The sequence below is a fragment of the Colletotrichum gloeosporioides genome, assembly GCF_011800055.1.
Source record: "Colletotrichum gloeosporioides strain Lc1 chromosome Unknown consensus_31, whole genome shotgun sequence".
NCBI lineage: Eukaryota > Fungi > Ascomycota > Sordariomycetes > Glomerellales > Glomerellaceae > Colletotrichum > Colletotrichum gloeosporioides.
The window spans coordinates 86,071-110,704 of NW_025544676.1; the positions used below are offsets into that span (position 1 = coordinate 86,071).

General features: G+C 55.8%; 5 protein-coding genes across 5 annotated transcripts; 3 read left to right on the plus strand and 2 right to left on the minus strand.

The window, feature by feature from the left end:
* Positions 1-699: 699 nt before the first annotated feature.
* GCG54_00013477 (Cell division control protein 73) lies at positions 700-3,882 on the plus strand (the record flags this gene model as incomplete). The annotated part of the gene is made up of 8 exons (XM_045413330.1): positions 700-864; positions 911-1,271; positions 1,393-1,659; positions 1,714-1,751; positions 1,805-1,879; positions 1,913-2,215; positions 2,628-3,179; positions 3,232-3,882. 8 exons carry the CDS (start codon positions 700-702, stop codon positions 3,880-3,882), a joined length of 2,412 nt encoding a protein of 803 aa, XP_045266302.1.
* Positions 3,883-4,572: 690 nt separating this feature from the next.
* Positions 4,573-7,273, plus strand: GCG54_00013478 (Origin recognition complex subunit 4; the record flags this gene model as incomplete). The annotated part of the gene is made up of 4 exons (XM_045413331.1): positions 4,573-5,955; positions 6,005-6,166; positions 6,220-6,648; positions 6,698-7,273. The coding sequence occupies 4 exons, from the start codon at positions 4,573-4,575 to the stop codon at positions 7,271-7,273; spliced, it is 2,550 nt and encodes an 849-aa protein (XP_045266303.1).
* A 2,878-nt stretch (positions 7,274-10,151) lies between these two features.
* Positions 10,152-11,168, plus strand: GCG54_00013479 (uncharacterized protein; the record flags this gene model as incomplete). The annotated part of the gene is made up of 1 exon (XM_045413332.1): positions 10,152-11,168. One exon carries the CDS (start codon positions 10,152-10,154, stop codon positions 11,166-11,168), a length of 1,017 nt encoding a protein of 338 aa, XP_045266304.1.
* Positions 11,169-12,523: 1,355 nt separating this feature from the next.
* On the minus strand, positions 12,524-13,473 carry GCG54_00013480 (uncharacterized protein; the record flags this gene model as incomplete). Its single annotated transcript, XM_045413333.1, has 2 exons — positions 12,524-13,150; positions 13,216-13,473. The coding sequence occupies 2 exons, from the start codon at positions 13,471-13,473 to the stop codon at positions 12,524-12,526; spliced, it is 885 nt and encodes a 294-aa protein (XP_045266305.1).
* A 1,631-nt stretch (positions 13,474-15,104) lies between these two features.
* Positions 15,105-17,511, minus strand: GCG54_00013481 (Developmental regulator flbA; the record flags this gene model as incomplete). The annotated part of the gene is made up of 3 exons (XM_045413334.1): positions 15,105-15,224; positions 15,293-16,633; positions 16,759-17,511. 3 exons carry the CDS (start codon positions 17,509-17,511, stop codon positions 15,105-15,107), a joined length of 2,214 nt encoding a protein of 737 aa, XP_045266306.1.
* Between the last annotated feature and the right edge of the window lie 7,123 nt (positions 17,512-24,634).

The window sequence follows — 24,634 nt, forward strand, 5'->3', positions numbered from 1 at the left end:
TGGAGCTTGGCCAGCCCCAGGGCATTACAAGGCGTTAGCAGGTTGATTTGATACCCGCAATCCTAATCGAACGGATTATGAGAAGCTGCGTTGTTTCAAGTGTGTATGATGACTCTTTCTACATGTGCTCTTCTCAGGCAATTACTGGAGGAAGCGTGTTAGCTGCTTCCCGATGCAGCTCGGCAAGGGCGAGGTAGGCGCGAACCATACTGGCCCTGCTCAAAAGGCGCCTTCATCCAGAGCCATCTGCACGATATGAAGAGGTTCTTCAGCTTTCTAAACTCCATCATCTCTGCCACCTATGCATTCTTTTCGTCCCAAAACCCCGCGCGCCGATGTATCTGTAGCCTCTGCAGTATCCTTTCGCCTCATCCGTTTCTTCCTATCAGCCCAGCATCCATCCCTTGACCCTATATCATGTTCGGCGCCTGGGAATATGACAGCGTTTACGGGACGATGACACGTCGAGGTTCAGGATCCGATCCTCCTCTAGGCGCTGAGCCTTCTTCAATGTCCCTAAGATCCTGCAGGCGAACGTAAGGAGTTGCCCGAGCGATTGCAACCAATCACAGCTAACCAGTTCTATAGTTCTTCGTCGCAAACATTCCCTGAAACCCAGAGAGAGACCCAACGACTATCATTTAAAACAGCACTTCGACTTATAATACCTGACGGATCCATGGACACACCAGCCGACAGTTGGGATGGCTCAAGCACGCCGAAGCCAACCTTGGCAGATGGATACTTCGGGAAACAGGCAATGCCAGGCTCACCAGCCACACCACACTCAATGAATCGATCGACGCCCACATCAACGGCTTCCCAACAGTCACCAGGAAACTACTTGACAACGCCGCAGCGAGGGTCTAACTTCGATCCCCCCAGACCACCCAAAGAAGGATTCGAATAGGTGTGGTTTCCAGAAGGGTATTGGGCGGAGCGAGAAGTCCGGCATGTATCCCGCAAGACCAGCGGCAACTTCTGGAAACGCTCGAACAAATCGTCCAAAGCTCGATACTCTGGGACCAGTGAGCCTTCGAACTCTGAAGCGGAACCTTCACCTTTGGCAGTTATCAATCACGGGCCTTTGAGTCCGTCATCAGAAGAAGCTCTCGTGCTGTCTTTGCAAAATCCCCGCGTCCAAAGCCACATTTGTGACCATCTGCCCAGCATCTCTTCAACTATGAATATCTCTCAGACACACACCGAAAAAATCGAGGTGAACGTGAAGAACAATGGATCGGACACGCCCCGCAGCTGGAAGTCCATAGGTACGTGCAGTACCAAAAGTCGCGGGGAATCTGCAAAGTTCAGCTTATTCAAGAGTAAGCCTGTGAGTCGCAGGCACTTATATCCTTGATGTTTACGTATCTGACTTGCAGTAGAAGCCAGCTCCCGAGGAGCCGAGTGCACCACCTCACCCTCATCAAATTTCCGCAGCTTTGAAGAAGGTTGGAAGCTCGTCAGGTCTCAAGTCATTGAACTGGGGGTCCACCAAGGACGCCCCAAACAGCTCCAAATCCGGACAACGGTGGTTCGGAAAGTCACCTTGGCATCGCAGAGATTCCAATGACACTCTCAGCAGCGTGACAAGTTCAGTTCGAGAGGTCTTGGCTGGCAGAACACCAGCTACCACCCCCGATCCCGAAACCTTTCTTCGTGAGTCAAGCCGCCCTGTGATTTCAGTACTGTGTAGCTAACGCCAGAATGCAGACCAATTAGACTACACCATGACCCCTTATCCAGCCGGAGTAGGTTCTCTCGATACTCGCTCATAGCTTCGTGATTCTGACCTTTGGCGCAGGAAGCAACGAGGGTCAAGACGCCACCTCTGCACCAAGACACCGCTGATGGGAGACCCAGAGGTTTCTTCGGGAATGTGATACCACCGGGAGGAGACGGTGACAGCTAGCATCCGGAACCTGCCTCTAGATCCGAGAGGAAGAAGGTGCAAGACTGTCATAAGCAGCTGCCCAAAAAGCCCAAGGAATGGTGGGACGCGAAACCGGACCATCGGCCGCGGTCCAAGAAAACGATGAATGCCCAGCCATTCGAGTTTGACATCCCAGAGCACCTACCGAGCAGCCCGATGTGTCCGACAAATCCCAAGCATCCTTCCGGTGGTAAAGGGATGTGCGTCTATCATGGTAGAAGGAGAGAGGGTTCGCTGCTTAAAGTTGGGCAGACTGTGAATGACAGGCGTCAGGGATCAGAGGTATCGATCACCTCCGAAAGAGATAACAGAGAGTGAGAGTGTTTGTTGTCAAAGGTCTGAGCTATTATCCGATTCATAACCTAGAGAGCCCATTCACTCCTTACTGCAGTGCTGCGTGCATCATGTAGTTTTGGCGACAGGCGGACCCCATTGTGGCTTTCCAGATGGTGTGGCGTAGGTGCCAGGGGTCTTATTGTGGCTGGTGCATCTAGCTAGCAACAGCTGTGAGGCTGGTCGCAACCCCAAAATTCGACGCTGCCATCCTTACCTTCACCAGCACTCGTCGCAGTCAATTCACCTCAATTCTACCTGGTTATAAATATCGCGCGTCGCAATCCGACCGCAACTACTGTGGATACCCTACTGTTAATTACCAACGCTGAAACTCTTCACGATGGCTGCCGTTGAGCAGGACCCTCTGCTCTTGCTGCGCCAGTCGATCGCATCCAAACGACCTGCGGTTCCGACAGCCTCCTCTGATGCCTCAGCGGCCGAGGTTCCTCTTTCCAAAGCTACACATCTGCGCTTTTCGCACCCGTCGACCGTATCGGTGTCTCTGGATACTCCGACGCGCTTCATCTCGAGCGACCGTCCCGTCGACCTTCGATCCATCTACTTCGCCTGGCTGAACAAGGACGTTGCCATTCCCGAATACAATGCCAGCGCGACTCGCCTTAACGAGGAGCTGGGAAGTCTTGGAACTGTCCAGAACCTCGCGTTCGTCGAACGTCTAGACCTGTTCACCTGGCTGGAAGGCGCTAGTGAAGAGAGTGAGCATATCAAGCCGGTGGCTGGCGACAAGGAGGGCAAAGAAGGTGCTGGCGCAAGCGCGTCCAAAGCTGCTCCTGCGGCTGCGTCGAGCAGAGCTGGACGCGGAACGCTGGATCCCAGACTGGCCGTCATCTACAACGGAGAGCGAAAGATGGGTGACCGCAACTCCATTCTGCGCGGTGTCAAGCCTACAGTGAGTCGCATGTGTGGCGATGTCCCCCGGCATAGACTGACAGATTTCACAGGACTTTTCCCACGTCCGCAAGCTCGCTGTTCCATTCATCCAAAAGAAGCCCCAGGGATCGTCAAACATCAGCTCCAACCCTTCCCTCGCACTCAACCCGAAGGCTCCAACGCGTCGCCCCGATCCTATCATTCTTCTCTCGCCGTCCGCCTCCTCGCTCTTACGACTGTCCAATATTCGCTCGTTCCTGGAGCAGGGGCGCTACGTCAATCCCGATGGTGGTGCTGCGGCCTCGAGTATGTTGCATGTGTCGCGCATCATGAAGGAGATCGACCCCTCGCGCCCCATGCGCTTCATTCTCGTCGAGGGGCCCGAGCAATTCAAGCCTGAATACTGGAACCGCGTCGTTGCAGTCTTCACCACGGGCCAGTCGTGGCAATTCAAGAACTACAAGTGGAGCAACCCACAGGACCTTTTTCGCCGCATCCAAGGCGTATACGTTGGCTGGCGGGGTGACCAGCCGCCTGAAAGTGTCCGCGAGTGGGGACACCGTGTGATGCACATTGGAGTCGACCGCTGGCGTGATGGTGCGGGTGCCATCGAGGCTGCCAAATTTAGAGACAAGGAGGCCTCTGAGGCTATCTGGAGGATTATTGAGGCCGGCATGAAGGCCAAGGGATGGTCGAAGAGCACTGCGCCCACTCTGCTGTAAAGAGGTGAGGTTGGGGAGACAGAGGAAGCTCAAAAATGCGGAGGCATGAGAATCTTCACATAAGAGAATGGGCGCGCTAAACAGAGGTGCATGTACCAACAAAAAACAGGGCTGGGGAAAGTAAAGTTCACAGCGACGGCGTTAAACGGGCTGATTTGTACAGGACAGAAGATTGGGGAGACAACCGACTTCTATGCAGCTCTATGGATAGGGGGTGCAATGAGTTGGTTCTGGTCATCCCAGATATTCAGAAAGGAGGTTGCTAAACGAAGCTTGAGGAACGAAACGGTCCTCTGTATTGAACCACAAACGTGCACTAAAGATTGATGTTGGAAAGAACACACAAAGATGAGACTGCGAGTAACAGTTATTCAATCGATTCATGTACTGCAAGAATCTAGTAATGTCAGGGAGACCAACATATGCCAACCGGCCGAGAACAGACCTGCCTTTGACACGGCCGATAGCTCCCGGCGCTTGGACCATGCCTACGATGTACGTACTAGTTAGCACCGCGTTCACTTCTGACGACGCGTCGGACCCCTGTCCCGTTGCTCCAAAATTCCCGATAGTAACCCCAGAAACCTGGCGCCAGCTCTACGGATAGTGAGACGTGCATCTGGCGGCGATTGATCCCAGGGTTCGACGTCTCACCATACCACTTACCAAGATTCCCAACCAAGCCATAAGATGGCCCCAAACGCCGGCTCAAGCCGCAAGCGCAAAGAGCCCGAGCTGCCCTCGTCCCTCCAGAAGAAGCGCAGACTGAACGACCTTTCGAAATCCTCTCCGACAACGCCAAAATCCACCCCTGGCGTCGGCTCATCGGCCGTCAAGAAGTTCAGCCGCAAGACCGCCCCGGCCGTCAGCTCTCCATACGAGGTTCCCGACTCCCCAGAGGAGGGCGCTCCTCCACAACGAATCCGAAACGTTCGAAGCGTGAACCGACCGACGCCCAAGGTCCCGATTGCCGCTCGTGGCCAGATCGATATCGATGCGTACGATGTGCCAGACTCCGACGATGAGCTGCATCTGAACCCCAAGGAGGTGAATGCGCAGAAGGCGAGCCCGACGGTGAGAAAGAGCGGTGGCGTAGCGAAGGCGGTCGTGCCTGAGCCGAAGCAGAAAACAGCTAGAAAACGAGTGCCGTCGCAGAAAGGTGCAATAAACGTAGTGGAGCTGGACCCGGCAGAGGAGGTTCCCACAACCGAGGAAACAGGTTTGAAGGCGCGCGCCAGTGGGAGGCGCAGGATACCAACGGCCAAAGTGTTGGAGGAGCAGCTGGGAGGAATCCGTTCCGGAACACCAGTGTCCCGTGCGACGTCGTCAGCAGCCGACGATGTCCAGGAGACGAAAAAGGCAGCCGGCAAGGCGGGTCGCAACGTTTCCATGCCGTTGAAGGGCATCTTGACGCCATCGAAGCGGGATGGAACGCCGAGGAGAAGCAAGAGCGTTGCTTTCGATAGCGAACACAGCAAGGAGGAAGTATTCTTTGAGGATCTGCCGACAAAGTCTGGACGAAGTAAGCAGACCCCGGCAAAGGCGACGCCGAAGGCTGCGAGTACGACAAAACCACGAAGGCCGGCCCCCAAAGCGGTTGAGGAGGAGCCAGTGGAAGAAGACGAAGAGGAACCTGAGCTCGAGGTCGAGGGAGGGCCTGCCGAAGAAGAGGAGGGATCGGAAGATGAGGATATCTGCGTCGTTTGTTCGAAGCCAGACTCAAAGGCGGGAAACAAGATTTTGTTCTGCGATGGGTGTGACCGGTGTTATCATCAAAAGTGCCACAATGTCCCGAGGGTTCCCAAGGGCGACTGGTACTGTGATGATTGTGTTCAGCAGAAGGAATCTCGGGTTTTAGCAGCGGGTGAGGTGGCCAAGATCCCCAACTTCGCACAACATCTGAACAGCATGAAGAGAGTGCTGCTCGATCGGTGTACGGGGCGGCGACGGATCAAGTTGGTTGATCAGGATGAGGCATATGAGAAAGCACACCAGCTGGTGGAGCAGACAGTGCTTGCAGGAGAGGGAAACTCGATGTTGGTGATCGGAGCCAGGGGATGCGGCAAGACCACGGTAAGCAACGCAAGAACATCACCCAAAAGAAGAAGACTGACGTCCCCAGCTTGTTGAGAGCATTGTCAGTGACCTGTCTTCACAATACAAGAAGGAGTTCCATGTGGTGCGCCTCAATGGCTTCATCCACACGGATGACAAGTTGGCTCTGAAGGAGATATGGCGCCAGCTGGGCAAAGAGATGGATGCCGAAGACGACATCACAGCTCGGGTAGGTCCACGTCGAACCGCTCAAAGATATCGAAGTATCTAATCCAATACCAGTCGAACTACGCCGACACAATGGCCTCGCTGCTGGCACTTCTCTCCCACCCGTCAGAACTGGCTGAGGCGGAAGAGGGGGTGACGTCGCAGGCTGTCATTTTTGTCATTGACGAGTTTGACATGTTTGCTGCTCACCCGCGCCAGACCCTGCTCTACAATCTGTTTGATATCGCGCAAGCACGGAAAGCCCCCATTGCGGTGCTGGGCTGCACGACGCGGATGGATGTTGTGGAAATGCTGGAAAAGCGCGTCAAGAGTCGTTTCAGCCATCGATATGTCTACCTGTCTATGCCGAAGAGTTTGCCAGCGTACTGGAACGTGTGCAAGCAAGGCCTTACGGTTGACGAAGAAGACATGGAATTGGAGGGGATTGATGTCAGCGTCGAGGGACATGAGGCCTTCTATGCAAACTGGAATGCAATGATCGAGGTAAGCGAAACCAGCGAGGTTGAGAAGCAAGCAACTAATCCGTGTCCAGGTGTTGCGCAAAGAGAAGTCATTTCAGAATCTCCTTCAGTGCCACTATGCCACGTCAAAATCGGTATCGGCGTTTTGGTCGGAATGTATCCTCCCGCTGTCCTCGCTATCGCTCGAAGCCCCAGACCTGGTCCTCCCGCCCCCGGCTGGGTCAGCGGTCTCCCTCAGACCACCAAACTCCAAATTGCATATCCTGCCTTCGCTCTCAGAGCTGGACTTGGGGCTGCTCATCGCCGCAGCACGCCTGGATATCGTGGCTCACACAGACACGGTCAATTTCGCCATGGCGTACGACGAGTACAGCTCCCTGATGGGCCGGCAGCGCGTGCAGTCGGCTAGCTCGGGCATGCTCGCCCTCGGAGGCGGAGTGCGGGTATGGGGTCGCGGCGTCGCCGGAACGGCGTGGGAGCGGCTGGTGTCTCTGGGTCTGCTGGTGCCCGCGGGCCTGGGCACCGGGCGGGCCTCTGGCTACGGCGGCCTGGAAGGCAAGATGTGGAAGGTTGACATGGCGCTGGAAGAGATCCCGGTGGGCGTAAAGCTGAACAACGTGCTGGCGCGGTGGTGCAAGGAGATTTGAACATGGGTAGTGGTGTTCGTCACCCATAGCATAGCATACCTAGCATGATACAAACAACCAAGTCACGGAGACGTGGCGCAACATGATACTCTACCTGACGAAATGACCTGACTTTCTGACTCTGACGGCACCAGTGCGCACTCATGATGGGAGCGGCCGACTGCAGAAGAAACTTCCGAGTGCGCACCAACAGTTTGCAGTCGTTGGAGCATGTCTTTTGTGGCAGCTGGCGCATCCTAGCGCCGCGTGGTCGGACGAAAGATGCTACGAGACTGCGGACGTTTGTTTAGAGCCACAGAGCGCACGCGTAGGTGCTTGTGCTAGCTATCCTAGCCTGGGATATGGCCTGTTTTTCCCCCGCGCAAATCAGTTGATACTTTAATGTGCGTAAGGTCCATCGTGAGATCCATGGCGGCGTCGAAAGCCTCTTTGACTTTTGGTCATGGCAGCCGAATTATCCGCAGCGTGTTGCATCTCAGTCAGCACTTAAAAGCAAATAGGTAACGATACCCGGTGGTGCGCTAGGAGTTTACGAGAGAGGGGGGGGGAGGGACTAGGAATTAAAGGAGACCCTGGCCCTGAACAAGTTTGCTCTCACGCACGTTATCCACGTGTTGCTAGGGATCTCGATTGGGGGGAGGGGAGACGGGCAGCGAATCTCCTCCCCCTCTTGATTTTGGAACTGGGGTGACGGATGAACGGAGGCAGCGATCCTCGAGGGTTAGGAAGGAGGCCACATGTCGTGAAACGAGTGATCGACGACGACGACGAGCCATCAGCCCCGGCAGAGGGTCTCGGGAGAAGGCGGTTTGGAAGCTGCTTGAAATAGGAGCATGCTGCGTCATGTTGCCTAGTAATCGTACAGCCAACAGATGGACATGACGAATGTAACGCTCTCGGGGCGAGGTGTTTCTTCCGAGACCTTCGGTGTGCTCTTTTGCCTGCGTGCCTTCCCCGATGAGATGGGATGACAGCGGCCGCCAGGAGGTTGAGAGACATTTGATGCAGAAATGATGGCAGCGGCCGACAGGCTTTTACGAGTCGACGTTTTGGGGGCATGCGCCAAGGGGTTTGGTGGGTTGGTTGGTTGGTTGGTGTAAGTACCTTACCCAAGTCATGGATGGTGCTCAGCAGGCAAACACGGACACGGTACTTTTGCAGCCCGGACACACCTGTTGGACTCAAAGTAGGCATTCGTACCTATGTTGGAGGCGTCGGCGGGTTCATGTCCGCATACCTCTGCACCACTCTGGGGACTTGTTTCTGTTTTCCTTCAGCTCGTAAAAGCGCGTCTCCAACATCGGACCGGGGGGAGCACTGGAGAGATTGAAGTGCAGCGCGGGCATGGCATGCATCTCAGCTTGGAGAGGTTCGGGCCTAGTGGGATCGCGGGGCGGTCTTGGATGGTAAACGATGGACCCAATGGCGGTTGTCGGAATCGGCTCCAGCATGCCACACCAGTGGAGCTGGCAGCGTGACCCACCAGGCATGGCGGCCGCCGCCACGTTGCGGCCTTGATTCCGCCCGTGTGTCTCCGCTGCTGATGGAGGGCACCAAGGGCAGTCCCTACCTAGGTATACCTGAGGCTGCTCCAGTGACCGTCGAGTGACTGCCGGGCCTGCGCAGCCAATCGTAGAGGTAGCCGACCGCCCAAGACCAAGACCTGTGGAGGCCGCAGTGCCGTACCGATCGCATTGTTGAGCCTCCAAAGTTTGCTATTGTTCCCGTCCCCGTCTTGGAAAGTCACAGGAAACAAGCCCATTCGGGGAATCAAGGCGCCCGGGACAGGCAAAAACGCCAAGAGAGAGGAAGATGGCATGCAATACCGTCTTGACAATCAATCCGGACGGAGGACACCCATTCACGTTAACCGAACCCTGGACAGACGCCTGCAGCAGCGGCCCTGGGAACCTGGAACTGGCTGGCTGGTGCCTTGGGGTTTGGGGGGAGGGGAGGCGGCCGCCGGCGCCCAGCGTCACTCAGCGTCACCCGAGCGAGCCAGTAAACTCGATCCTGTCCTGTCATTCCTCAACAGCACGCCTGACGGGCCCCCTTCGGAAACGAGCAGGACGACGAAAACTAACTTAAGGCAGACTGGCATCTCTTCCTCTTCATTCCCTTTTCACCACCCCTGCCTCCAGCTGGCTTTGCGCGCTCCTATTCTCGCTACCCTATCCACCTTGACTATTTCCTATTTCAAAGGAGAGCGGCCTGTCTTCCTTGGTTTAAACAACACCACCCCAGCAGCAATCTTTTCTCGTTTTACCTTACCTTACCCTACCTTACCCTAGGTACCTACCTACCTATCTCAAGGTGCCCGCTAAAGGTTCCCTTCCCAGGCTCTCAGTCCGGCTTCTTCAGCTTCCGGCAGGGACACCTCCACTGGGGGCTAAATCGGCTTCACCGCGCGACGACGCCACTGCCAGCGCTACGCCCCGCGGCTTGCTGCTGACCCGGGGGCGAGCTCCTCCCTCTGCGCCTCCGTCCTCCGTCCCCCGGCCGTAGATCCTACAGGCAACCTACCTGGGCACTGCCTTCGAACCACAAACGCACGCTTGCTTCACCGTCCCCCGACCTCGCTAGCAGCAACATTGACAGCTCGTTTCGTCATTGATAACCATCCCAGTCTCCCGATTGGCAAACTATCCCCTTCAAGATTTGCTGCTCCTGAAATCTTGTTCCATCCCAAGGAAAGCGGCCGTTCACCCGAACCTTACAACCTTAAACTCACCTCCCATCCTTCCCGCCCTCCAAAGTACCTACCTCCCCAATACACTTACCATATCCAAACTCGGTCTTGTTGCATGGTCTAGCCAGCCATCCGATCCCGACCCAACTTACCTCCCACCGAGCCCTCATCTTCCTCAACACGACCACCATGTCAAAACGCACAACCTTCACCACAATCTCTCCCCTGCCCACCGGCATAAGCCGCGAGGCCGTCCTGGACTTCCTCCACAACCACCTGGACATGATCGACCTGAACCCTCTCATCAAGGAACGCCACGTTATCAAGCCACCCGCCCACGCCCCTCCCGAAGAGCATTCTTGCGTCTGGTACTCGCTCACCGACGAGATATCCTACCTGCCCGGTGGTTTGGCCACGGGCGACGTCAGCTACACCTGCGCCTTTCACGACCTGCCCACCGGCCTGCAGACCCACTGTTACGCCCCGATGGGCCTGGAGATCCGGGATAAGTGGACCGTCGCCGGCTCGCTCCCGGGCGAACCCATCGAGCCCGTCGAGCTCGGCATCGGCGCTCCGCTGACCGGCCTGTACTTGCGCGAAGACGTCGACATGCGCTGTAACGTCTTCACCACCTCCTTCGTCAAGAAGACGCTCAAGAAGAGCCACGGCCAATTGGTCGAGCGCATAAAGTCCAAGATGCAGCAGCAACAGCAAGCTTCTCCTGCGCCCTTCACCTCTTACCACCCGGCGTCCACGCATGCACGTCACCACAGCCAGAACTCGCTGCACGGGTCGTATGTCTCCAACTACCGTTCCAACAGCCCGCCACAGATGCCTCCGGCACCCAACCACCCCGTTGCGAGCTATGCGACGCTCGGGAACCAGATGAGCCTGCCTTTCAGGCCATCATATAACAAATCCTTGCCGCCGCCGCCGCCCAACGATGGTGCCCAGAACTCATACCAGAACGCATACCCAAGACCACTCCACATCCGTCAAGTCTCCAGGGGAGCGCCGGCAAAGTCGCAACCCGGCGTCTTGAGCAACAACAACTGCTACGCCCACTCCGACTATTCTAACTTCGCCACCAATCCGTACGAAGTAAAGCCGCCGTCGCACTCGACCTCGTCGCCCTATGCAGCAGGCCTCCCTGACGGTGACGCAAAACGGCAACAGACAGGACCCTTTGTAGCCGAGCTGGAATGAGCCGCAGGTCGCGACGCTTCCAGCCGGTCCATGATCTGTCATTTTCTTCATGTGTGTTACCAGTTATTTATCGTAGCCTACGTGCGTTTCTTAGTTGATACCCCCTTTACTTCCAAACTACTTAGCAAAATCTATTGGCCAATCTCCGTCTCTCTTTCGCTTCATCCACCACGTCATATAAGTGATCGTGTGCATCGGTGCGGCACAGCAGCTTTCCGTGATTGGCAAACCGGGGGTCGGATTGTCCAATGGCATGTTATGCATCCCACCGCCAGTGTGACCTCGATGCAGCCAACAAGCACCTTGCTATTTCCCGGCTTCGTACTGTATTTTGGTTGAGTACTATAGTCGATGAACCAAACACTTCTTCGGGGAGACCAAATTCCTGCCACCTGCCGTCTGAAAGTCCCTTTTACTAAAGGCAGTAGTGAATAGTAGTATAAGGTTTTAGGTCAGTATTTGTATTTTCTCAACAAAGCTACCATCACAAACAAAGCAAGTATTTAATTTGAAATGTGTGTGTGTATTAGGTATAGGTAGTAAATGATACTCGACAACAACAAAAAACTCAAGAGACAAAGCCAGGAAGCAAAAGCCCCCCCTTCCCCCTCCTTTGGGAAACACGCGCGGGTGATTCTTTACAAAGGGAAAAAAAACGTCCCCTTTCATCCACTGCTGCGGCCAACGCCCATCCCCCAGTTTTTCTCCCGGGTTCCAGCGAAGCCGCCTGTCTGTCTCTCTCTACACACCTCTCTCTAAACAGTAATGTGTCTCCTTCCTCCCCTTTCGCTGCTAAGGAACCGCGTTCCCCCCCGTCTATGTCTGCTCATCTCTGGGCATATCGGCGTCATAAAAAAGGGTGACATTAAAAATGAACAACAAAACAGGACGTGAAGATGGAAATCCAGAATGCAGATAAGAATGATGATGATGTTGATGACGGACAACCACCGTTTCGTGTCGTCAGGCAATGTTCCTTGTTCGTCGCCGTCCACACATGAACACGTTTCGTATCGTTGGGATGTCTGAGAGGAAGGAAGCGATTCGGCAGTTGACGAGAGGATGGAGAACTACTTGTGACGGGTGGTTGGCAAGGGAGGCTGTGGTGGCAGAAGGCGCAGGAGCGCATTGGGACACTGGCTTCGATGCCCACACAACCCCCTTTCGACCGACCCGTCAGACGCCGTTGTCTTTCATCCATGTCTGCTGTGCTGTGGATTGAATCGCTCTCTCAAGACCGCGAGAACACACGAAAGCGAAGGCCATGTTGATGATGTGAGGAGTGGAAAGAGGTTGATTGAATTTGACAAACGGAGGATGGGAAGAGTGGTGGGTTTGGAAGAGGGCTGCCCCGTTTACAGAGCGAAGACGGCGACGGCACCGGCGATGAGGGCCAGGGAGCCGGCGAGGGCCGCCTGCTTCTCGGCGCCGGCGACGACGACGTGTGTGGGGCAGGGGGCGCCGCCGCACTCGGTGCCGTTGCCAGCGCCGCCGGGGGTGCCGGGGGTGCCGGGGGTGCCGGGGGTACCGGGAGTGCCAGGAGTACCCGGGTTGCCAGGGGAGCCGGGAGTGCCGTTTCCGCCGTTGCCTCCGTTCCCTCCGTTGCCTCCGTTGCCGCCGTTTCCTCCATTGCCGCCGTTTCCTCCGTTGCCGCCGTTGCCTCCATTTCCACCGTTGCCGCCGTTGCCTCCGTTGCCTCCATTTCCACCGTTGCCAGCGTCACCGCCCTCACCACCGGGGGTGGCAGGGGTGCCGGGAGTGCTGGGAGTGCCAGGCGTACCGGGAACGGCAGGAGCGCTGGGGGCAGGGCCGGGGGCGCCAGACTGGCCGGGAACCTGGGGAGGAACCGCGGGGCCAGTGGGCGCGGGGCCCGGGCAGGGGCTGCCGCCGCACTCGGTGCCGGGGACGCCGGTCTCGACCGGGGGAGCGGGGGCGGGAGGGACGACGCCGGTGGGGTAGTAGCCGTGGTCGTAGTTGGTGGTCTAGCAGGCAAGCGTTTGTAAGTCATTGGAAACAGGCAAGAAGCAGAAGGGGCGGGTTGACTCACGTAGACCTCAGTGCAGGGGCAGTCGGGGATTCTGAAGGTGGTGGGCTTGTCGATCTTGTAGGTGTGGTTGTTGAAGTACAGGGTGGTGGGCTCGGGGCACCAGGTCTCGACCTGCTGGTGGACGCGGGTCAGGGTGACGATGGTGCCGTTGACGATGGCGAGGCTGCCGTCCTTGTGCTTGAAGGGGAGGTGGTTGGGCTTGGCGGCGGCCGTGGCGGCGAGGGCGCCGATGGTGACGAGGACGGATTGGATCTGCATTTTGATTGATGTTGCTGTCGTTGTTTTCTTGATGATGCCAAATGAGTGGGCGGGAAAGGCGAGTGAAAAGGAACGTGTGAGAGTCTGTCGAGCTCGTGAGAGGTGGTGAGTGGACGACGATAAGATTATAAGACTCTTAAGGAGATGTGTGTGAGTTGCGCCTTGCGGGTTGTAGTTGGGTTTGAGTGAGTGTGATTGGTTTATTAAGTGAGTGACTAGGGCCAGATGGAAACCAGAAAAGCAAAAAGGAGGGAGGGGGAGGAAAAACGAGGACAGACAAACGAAAGCCTGTGGTTGCCGACTGTTGGTGAGTGTGTGTGAGATGAGGAGGATAGCACATCGTCAAGCTGAAGAGTCGGCCTCTCTTTATGCTGCCTCTCCCTCACAGGCCTTGGCAGGCTTCCAACCACGTTCAGGGGGCGCCTTGACTGACGAGCTCGAGCGATGAGAGACACTGAGGAACAGAACGAGATTAGAACGATGCCCGACCTACACTGAGACAGAAGCCTTCCATCCAATGGGGTCCCGCGAGACGACGGGCCGGAATGTCGGTGGACCTCCCGGGTCCCGTGTTTGTTGTGGCCGCCGCGGCGCCAAGAATGTGGGAACCGGCCGCCGGAAATGTGGCGCATTCCAGACGTCAGGGGCAAAAGGGCCGCCGGTGAGACGTTTTAACCATAACGGCATCAAAGTAAACAAACGGTCATGCTTTTCCCGATTCGAGGCTCTTCACAGCTCATCAAACGCACATTCCCAAGGGATCGGTTTTGAATACCACTTTCATCTGCTTTCTCTCATTCAGGGTACGTCGAAGGGTTGAGCGGCTTTCCCCGACCCGGGTCGGGAAGCGCTGAGATATGTACAGTTGAGTCAGGCCGCTCGACGACCGCTCCTCCTCCCTTATTTTGCTTTTCCCCTTTGGTTTGTCCGTCCCACAGCAGCCGCTCACTTTTTCTCTCATCGTTCTCTTCTCGTCATGTTCCCACGTGTTTGTCGCATCCCGGCATGCCAACCGAGGGCATCCGGGCGGGCCTTTCGCCTCGTCCTCCACTCTCACGCCAACAATAATCGTTCGTTGGTCGCCTGTAGCTTCGTCTCGCGGATCGTGGTCGAGATTCGTGCTTCCATGCCATCCTTCTATGATCATCCGCCCCGCCAGCCAGCTATGATTCAAGACAAGATGGAAAAAAAAAAAAATTAAAAGGGAAAAAATTGGTAACAAAAGCGAAATCCGCATGTGATGATGATGACGTGATCATGTTCCGCGGAATCAGTTTCGCCGACTCATGGGGTCTCTCCTTCTAAGAATATTGTCCGTCCCCAACGCCGTCATTTCCAAAAGAATCCAGATGGCAGAAGATCGGCCCGACTCGGGCCTCTCCGAGAAAAGCAAAAGATCCTGCCCACCGCCTGGTAATGAATCAAAGACCACCATGTATGTATGCACAAGATTATGGTTTGTGGGTAAAGTGCCGTAAATGCCATCGGGGGGGGGCTGCGCAACCAGCATCGACGAGGCGAGATTCTAAGCGTGCAAATCATTCGAGTCGCAATGCGAGATGTGCAGAAAATATCGCCTTCACTGTCGGTTCGTTGCGGTGTAGGCCGTCACTGACAATCCGGAACATGGTTTATTTGCGGTTCGATCGGCTCGTGCTGCGTTCTACACCACGGCCGCCGACTGAGTCAAAGTCGTAGTTCTTCAGAGTGTGCTCGTATTTTGGGCTCCTCAGGAATTTTGGCACCGAGTCCTGTAACAAAGTGGGGTTAGTCATCGGGCCAAACATGCCGGGTTGAGTTGTGAAAGGAATAAACTTACGCTAGCCATCAACTTGAAAACTGCGTTTTGCGCATCCTCAAAAAGGGACATGACTTCTTGCAGAGTATCGATCATGGCGACGTCTTGGCCAACGGCCTTGGTCATGCGAGTGGCCAGGTTGTTGCGAAGTTGATGATCAATGTTCAACTCGCAGGGAGATCCGGGGGCGAGGAATGCATTATAAATCCCATAGGCCTGCGCCATGATCTCCTTGATGCCGTCCATCGAGTTCGCGTTGGGGTTCTTCTGGGCGACCCTGATCGCTTGTCGGCAGCTACGGACGAAGTCGTCGACGTCCAGGTAGAAAGACAGGTTCTCCTCGCAATGCGTTTCTCTCAGATTTTCCCTGAACAGCAGACGCAGGGCAGCGTCGTTGAGGATCTTGTCCAACCTCTGGGTGTTGGAGTCTCTAGCAATGACGTTGCGGGAAGAAGCCGGCGTGGCGGCTTCGCTCTCCGATGTCCGTCCTCTCACGCCGATACCGTTAATGAGGTCCTTGCCCTTGGCCGTCAATTGGTAGACGGAGTGCTTGGTGGGTTGGAACAGGTTGTTGCTTGGGTACTGTGCCATGTGTGCCCGATCCTGTACCACGGGTTCAATGAGGTCGTACTCCACGAACAAAGACGCAATGTCGTACGTCTCCCGACGGTCTACGGTTGTACAGCAGTCCATCAGCCAGTCAGTGGCAGCCTTGCCGGTGAAGGTGTCCTTGTATGTCTTGCCGTTGACCTTGCGCTCGCTAGCCATCTTGACACCGGTAAGACCATCCTTGTAATCGCTCAAAGAGTCAGAGTCGGCTGAGCTGACGCTTGACTTGACGTTGGGGCCGTGTGCGCCGATGAATCTCCTGAAGATGACCTCGATGGTGCCACGGTCTGTGATGAGCTTGTCAGTCTGGCCGTCCCTCTCGAGAATGACCAATTGTGATAGCGTGGCGCCGACCAGGTCGGAAATGGACTTTTGCTGAATGCCGTTGCGGGAGCAGAAGCGATCAAGCACGGTGACGCCCTTGGGAGTCAATTGCCACACGGAGCCCTTCATGTTGTACACCTGCTGGTACTTTCCGTCGGCCGACTCGATGAATCTCGCCTCGAGGAACTTTTGGCAAATGGAGCGGGCCATGTCCTTGGCCATGGAGAAGGTCGTTGTCGTCGTGGTTGTCACTATCCTAGAGGGGTCCTTGGGGTCGGGCATTCTGTTGGACTGGGAGAACTTGAGGGAACCCAGGTTGTTGATCGCATCTTCGGACAGAAAGGTGTTTTCCACTCTCGTCAATCGTACTCGATGGGCGGACAAAGGCAAGAGGCTGACAATCAGGGTCGAGAAGAGATCTTTGAAGTCCTGCAGATTGCGTGTATTAGCGCAACGATTGATGCAGGGCCCGTGGGCGGGGCAGAAGCGCGGGTGATGATCAGGCTCGGGAGGAGTAGGAGGGGTTTCGCAGGGAACGGGTCAGGGTGACTAACCTTTGTGAATGGGCGGTCATCGTCCGTCATGCGGAGGAGCCGCGACGATGTTTGATGCATCTTGCTCTCGATATTCGGCAGCCGAATGGGCAGAGGCCTGTTGGGGTCGGTTTCGCTGTAGGGTTGAGAGGGTGGATCCTGGACCAGCGACAACTGGCTTGGATACTTGCCCTCTGGGTGGTTGAGAGTGCTGGTCGACGACGAGGAGTAGTTGGAGGTACTCCTGTATCGTGGGTATTTGTCTGTCGGGCCAAAACTGGCAGCGTCGGAAGCCGAGTCGGGGGTGAAAGAGGCCCTGCCTAATGCGGAACTGGAGGCGCGCTGGCGTACAGACTGGTCTGAGGAGAAGGTCGCGAGAGCGGATTGGGTCTTGTCAAAGGCTGCAGCAGCGAAGCCGAAGAGACCGCCAGAACGTTGCAGCTTTTGCAGAGAACTGATTGATGGCGAGTGGTGGTGAGAACGGTAATGCGGACGATTGACCGAAGAGACGGGGACAGCGTGGTAGGGATCGGTCGATGATGATGTAGTTTTGGTGTTGTTGTTGGTGGTGGTGGTGGTGGAGGAGGTGGTGGTAGCGGCAGCAGCAGCAGTGGCAGCAGCAGATGATTGAGGAGTAGTAGTAGCGTTGGTAGTGGTGGTGGTAGGGTTGGGGTTGGCGCTGGTGGTGGTGGTGCGTGAACGAGGTTGCAGGTTGGCCTCGTTAGACTGTGGCTCGTGGTTCGGAGGTCGGGAAGTCTTGGAGACAGCGGCCATCTAATGGGAAAAGGAGGGTAAGAAAAAGCGCGGACGGCGTGACGGGCGTTCAAATAAAAGGAAGGCGCAAGAAGAAAAAAAGAGAAGAGAAAGCGGGCTTGGTGAGGCAGGGCGTGGAGGAGAGGAGGTGTGTGGTGTCTGGTGGTAATGGTGGAGGAGAAGGAGAATAAGGGACATGGGGAGTCGAATGGAGCACTAAGGTGAGGTGTATGGTATGGTAAAGCGAGCAAAGTACAGTACAGAGTACACAGGCCTCAAGGGGCTGATGTACATGTAGACGGCGGAACCCTGCAAGTAGACAATACAAGGGGGGGAGGGGGGCTAGTGGGAGTGGAAGTGGGAGGAGTGAGAGACGAGGTACCCTGGGTACAAGGAGACAGTCAGAGAGAGAGAGAGAGAGAGAGAGAGAGAGAGAGAGAGAGAGAGAGAGAGAGAGGAGAGGGCAGAGAAAGATGAGAGGACACCACTGGACTTGGGCCTGGACACACCACACACACCCCCATAGTGGACGTTCTCACACGCACACACACACACACACACACACACACACACTCACACACTCATAGACACACACACCTCTCTCTCTGAACCACTCTCGCTATCTCTCACACATTCTCCCTCTGTGAGAGGCCGCAAGTCAAATGCCCTGGACGACTCTCCACGCTACGGCCGGCGAACGACGGCCGGGTCGGGTGGGATGCAGACCAGTCGATGTCGGTGTTGAAATTGGTGCTGGTACTTCAGGCACGGCTCAGAGGAAACCGGGGGTTGTGATATATGGGGATATCTGAGTGTGTTCGCGCGCGCGTGTGTACATGGAAACGACTAAGACGGGATTGGGGCAGTGACGACCGATAGATAGGGGAGGGTAAGGTGAGGTCAGGTAGGTAGGCAGAGACGTAGGTAGGTTGGTAACCATTTGTAGGTAATCAGAAAAGCCTCTGTCACGGAGGCAGGTATGTGCAGAGTAAGGTAGGTAGGTACGGATGCAACAGATGGCCTGAGGTAAGACGGCCAGGGGACTCACTGGTGCTGATGGTGATCTGACTGATACCGCTGACAAGTCCAGGGCTCGACTGTCCGTGAACGACCTTGCCGGGCTGGACGATGCTCAAACTGCCCCGGGAAGCATAGGGCAGACGGTTGTGACAGGGCTCGACGGAAATAACAGCCGTAAGGATATGGTATTAACGGCAAGGTGTGGAAATGCGATGCCAGAATAAGATGACGGCGATCGTGCTTCTCTGGTACGGGATGCGCCTCCTCCAAGAGCCGGGGGAGAGAGATTTGAAGACGAGGGTACGGCAGCTAGGTAAGGTACCGTACGGATACGGCTACGCAGGACTGGACAGCGATGCGCAGGATGAGGATCCGAGAAAATCGTCTGCCTAGGTACGCCTCGAGGGGAGAGCGGCAGATGTGCGGACTAGAACTCTGGGCTTGGACTGAATCGGTTTGGGCTGGGCTGGTGTGGACTGGACTTTGCTTGTCTGGAAACTGGCTGTTCCGTCCGTGAGAGTGAGAGAGGAGGTTGATGACTGGGTAGTTGTGATTTTGGGGCTTGAGTTAGACTGGATTCAAGTGACTGGGGAGTGGGTTGGAAGGGGAAAAGAAGCAGCCTAACGAGCACCGTCAGTTCGGTAGCCAGGGCGCAGTCGTTGCCGTCGTCGTCGTTGTCGAGTCGAGTAACGACGTCGTCAAAGACAGAAGAAGGTAAGGATCAGGTAGGGTAAGGTAACGTAGGCGAGCTAGCAAGCAAGAAAGCAAAGCGGAAGCCAGGCAGAATAGCAAGTAGGAAAGACTTGTTGAAAGTTGGACTTGAATGAACATGGACAGACAGACCACGAACGAACAGCGTAGAAGTTGACCAGCAGAAGCAAGCCAAAGAAAGACCACGGCCAAATCACCGCACGACAAGACAGGGGCAGGGGCAATCCGACTTTTTTAGGGGAGACCTTGGACGGGAGCCAGACTGCGGAAGACTGAGGTGGAATCAAGACTGGACTTGGACTGGCACATTCGCGGAGCAGATGTGAATGGCGATGGATCCCAGGTTTTGCAGAGAAAACTGCCACCTGCCGTTGAGCACCCTGGTCCGCCCCGGTTGAGGATCCACCGTCGTCCCCGCTGATGGCGGCCCTTTGCAGTTGCGGCCCCCCCCCTTTCAGAATTCATACGTGTAGTCCAGTGCCTCCTCCATCCCCTCCCTCCCCCCCCCTCCCCTCCCTGGCCCTTGAAGTCGGGCAGTCTTCAATGAGCATTTCTTCCCTCTCCCCTCAGTGCCACACTCCACCGTACCGCTGGTTGGTCCCACCGAGGGGGCCATTGGCACCTCACCACGACCTCACCCCCCCTTCAGCGGGCCAGGGCACATGGGCAGCCATGGAATCAACCGCTACACTCCATTATTGTCTGGCATGTAAGGCAAGGCAAGGTGGTGGTACGGAAGAAGGTACTCCAGGCATGCAGGAGCCTACGCTGCTACGCCAAGTACCCTTCTGGCCATGCATTACCCTTTTACTTTCCGCAGTGCCATGTGCCGCCCTGCCTCCCATTCCATCATATCCTCAATCACACCTCACCTCACCTTACCCCAGCACGCCTTATGCCACACCATATACCCTGCTTGCTCTATGCCTTGCCCTCCCCTCCCCTAACGCCGTAGTCTCTTCCGTAAGGTACTACTATCACACGGCAAGTCCCTCTGGAATTACAGAGACTACCGCACTCCATAGTGGACAGTAAGGAACATCCGATAGCCTGATGCCCTTCTGTGTGAATGCCTGCTGCCCCCCCGTGTGCTCCAGCCATCGCCATGCCATGCCATGCCCCCATGCCCCCATGCCCTGCCCGGGCCTAGATCAACCCATCCAACCCCCTCCCACTCATGTACGGTGCCCCAAAGGGAAGAGAAGACGTGAGATGCGGTGCGCTGACGAGGAGAGAACGACGGTCTGGGCAATCCTGACCGTTAGACCTTAGGTAAGGAGGCGTCTGCACCGTGGATAAAGGTGAAGAGACCGGAACTAATTGTTATGTGGTTCTCCCCCTCCCTGAAGCCTGAAGCGGGATTGAAGTGGGTAGGGGGAGAGGCCGAGGCCAAGGAGCTGCAGCTATTCCCTTCTGCTGTCTCAACGACACGACGTTACGTACAGCATGGCCCCCCATCTGCCCAGAACGGGCAGAATAGATGGAAGAAGAAAACTCTGACGTTTGATCAAATTGTTGCGTGGTAACGGCCCCCAAATGGGACCAAAAGGGGCCGAGATGGGGGAACGGTGCCTCCGAATAGACGAACAAGAAAAGGGAAAAAAAAAAAAAAAAAAGAAAAAAAATTCTGTCGTTCGTGCTGCCGGTTGACATGAATGAATGAATGAATGACTGCCGCAAGTCGTGGTACGGAACGTGATGCTGCTTAGCCCCAAACCATGACGGAAATAAGATCCATCAGCAATTATCAAGACAAGCAAGTCCGGAGTAGCCTGGGCCCTTGTTGCACGCCGGTTCGCTTCGGGAAGGGGAAGCGTCTTTCGGGACTTTCTCCGGCGGGCTCACGTTTGCCTGCGGATATTGGGCTTCGTTTTTTTTTTCCCCTTCAACCCGCCGCACGTTCAAACCATGACAATGTAGTTTGGCACACACACCTCAAGGCTCAGACCTATCACGCAGCCTAACATTACCCGTCCCTTCGGATATGGGGGATTACATCACACAGGAAAGAAAGTCAATAACATTGGGCGGGTGCCTGAACCAAACCAAACGAGTCGTAAGAACCATGTCAGGCCGCCGTTCTCTCGGCCTTTCTTTGTCCAGACTTCAGGGCGGCAATGCTGCAGCAGCAGAGGCAGAGTGAGTGAGGAAACAGGCCGGCCACCACACACCTCGCGCCTCGCACATTTCACCTCCGGACGATGTCGCCCCTTAGACGAGGTTTCGTCCACGGCTGGGTGCCGTTTGATCGGATGCTGTGGGCAGAACATCTGCCATGTCATCACCCATAGTTGCAGGCAAAAAAGGCAATATATCCTCGTCATGCGGCCGTTCCAGCCCAACTAGTAGGAGCAGAAACTCTGCAGCAGAGAAGAGAGGTAGGCACGTCGCTGCGAGATGTTTCGTACGAGACAAGATTCCGCCATTTCCGTAGAAAGACAATACGGGTGTTGTGTGGGCATTGCAACAAAAAGAAAGCAACCAGAAGCGATGTGATTGAGGCACTTGTATGAAGGTTTGCCGTTTGAATACGGTAGCTGCTGGCGGCTTTGGCAAATGTAAAGAAAGACCTATGTCCCCGTTTTGAGCCTCTCTAGTTGTGGGCCGACTACCTGGACCAAAACGCGGCATGTGTACGCATGTGTACGGATTCAAGGTCGGCGATATCACAGCTGCAACCCATGCATTCAAGTATGATCCATTCATGAGCATGATCAGTCTAGACGTCGTGGTGATACAACCGCATGCATTTGACTGCATGTGCATGTCGTCCGTGGCTCACACGCCTTCGTATTACAGGGGCACGTGCCGGGACAAACACTCGTCTTCTGGTTATCTGCTCGTGTGTACACATATGAGGGTATGATTTTACATTGATTCTGATGTCAGAGGCCGGCCGGGGGGCACACCGGGGTTTGATGGAGATCGGAAGCGGGCAACAAGATGGATGGATGGAAGACAGGACAGCTACTATGCAGTAGATGCTACGCAGTAGATGGTGGAGGGGGGACGGGGAGGACGGATGTTAGTACAGCACAGACGGGCGAGCAGAAAAGAAGTTGGAGGGTATATACGGTAGGTAAGTACGGCGTCCGCATCAGGGGGACGATGGCGTAAAAGAGCGTACCCCGACTTGGGGCAGACAAAATAAGAATAGCTCGACACTCTCGCCATCTGATATTGGTTTGCCCAACTCTGTTCTCCCACCTCATTGGAAAGACGGGAACACCAGGGCTTAGGAACGGTGTCAAAGCACCGAGGGGGAAGAGGGGAGGGGCCCAGGCCTACTGCGAAGTAGGCACCGCACCGGCAGCGGCTACGAGCAACTACCAGAAACTACTAGCAGCCCGCCCTGAAGTTTGAGGTGTTGAGTCTCTGAGCGGCAATTAACCAACACAAGACACAAAGTAGAGAGGCGCTAGAGAAACAAGAACGTGGGGTTTTGGATTGGTAGGAGTTGTGGTGGGGCGTAGCAAGTCGGGCAAAATTGCAGTGAAGAAAGACACTGGGAAGGTTGGTGAGTTGACTATACTTTGCGGGTTTTCGGAGACTGAGTGCCTCAGCATAGGAAGTGCAACTGAGTAACAAGGCAAAGAGAGAGAGAGAGCTGTTACAGCGTACGGCAGTAGAGTAGAGACTGGCGGCAATGATGTTGTTTATCGAAGAATTGAAAGTCCAGTGTTGACAATACTGCGCATGGTAGTCTGTGGACTGGGGGAGGTGTCGGGCGGGTATTCCCAGCATCGGTTGCCAGGGGCTGAAGGGTCTGTAGGGTCTGAAAGGGTTTTTGAAAAGGCGGTGATGTTCAAGACGCCCACTTGGTCGCTGGGAACTGGAGGGCTGGTCGAGGAGAGGGGAGTCGGGGCGGAGAGGTTGCTGACGACGTTTATCGTGAGGGTTCAGATATGGTGTGTGCTGTAGTGCAATTGGACGGTCTGGTAGTGATAAAGTGGGCAGCAGTGGATGTGATCAAGAGTCGGTGGCCCGTACCTCGACTTTGACCGGCTGGGTGAGTCGAGACAGGCCAAGTACCTCTTGCCGTGGAGGGCATGTACTGTACGTACCGGCTACTTTTGTGTGCTCACATTCGGAACAAGTGACAGAGGCGTGCGCAAGACAGCTTCGGGTGGCTCCATCTCATGGCTTCCATGTGTCGCCGGGTACATCAGGCAGGTACCCAGCGAGGTGGACCAATGAAAGACGCGATGTGTGTGGGTGCGGTGGAGATGACGAGGGTGGAAGGAGGTGCCTACGAGATGGGGGGCAGATGGCCGCAGATGCCATGCCTCGGGGAGAAAGTGGTAAGGCGGTGGGAGGGAGGGAGGGAAGGAGGGAATGAGGTAAGGCGAGGAACGTACCTTTTCGACAGCTCCCGTCCTGCAGTGCCTGCCCTTATTACCGTGCCTTACCTACCTCTACCTAGGTAGGTAGATGCCTTACCAATGGAAGGCATTTACCTCAACCATTTCTCACTGGGCAGTCTGCGCCGACCGCCGAACACCGCGCCGGCTGTGCGTAAGGGTACCGTCCACTCGGTGTTCACTTGCCTACATGCCTTGATTCCAATTCTCCATGGGCGACGGATAGCGCCCGTGAAAAGACAATGGAACCTGACTTTCTCGCACTTTGCTGCCTGAGTGTGCTAAAGCAAAGGCCTAGCGACCAATGAGGCATGGAACGGGTACCACTCCTGGAAGTCTCACCACAGGCCGACAGATCGGCGCGTGGCCTCAGGGATTCCTCCCACCCAGCCAAGCTGTTTTGGGGCCGCAACTTCCCTGCAAGCCACGCAGTGGATCTCGGTGGGTCTCCGTCTTTCTTTGGCGGCGTCACGTTGCTGCCACGCAGACAAACCCCTGTCCCCTTCCTGCTGTCTGTCGCCCCCCTCATTTCCCGCCCAAAGTTTTTGCTTCTGTTTTTTTTTTTTTTCCCCCTTCGGTCCCAGTCTCCAGTCGCTGCTTCTGCCGTCTATCTGTCTGGAGGGACAACGGTGCGTTGCAGTGCGTTGATGACTGTTCCTGCTACCGTCCAAACCTAAGGCACGGGGATACCTTACGTGATTGCATCGCATCGCCTTCTTGCTCGTTACGGTTGAACATGCTCCCGCCGTGCTGCTCGCTGCCTCACTGACTGATTGATCGTTTCCATGCAGGCCACCGTCCATCCATCCATCCATCCAACCCGGAAATCCCAAAGGATCACCCACACCACCCACCTCGAATCCAACTCAACTCAACCAAAACTCAACTTGCTAACCCGGCCAGCCCAACACATCCCGTTTCAATTCGCACGTTGGACTAGCCTCGCTCCACGCACCACTCGGCACCCGAGCCGACAGTGTTTACAGCTGGTCCCTACGGCGCGGCACTGTACCACCATCTTCTCGTCCCTCGCGCGGCTGCTCTGGGGATTG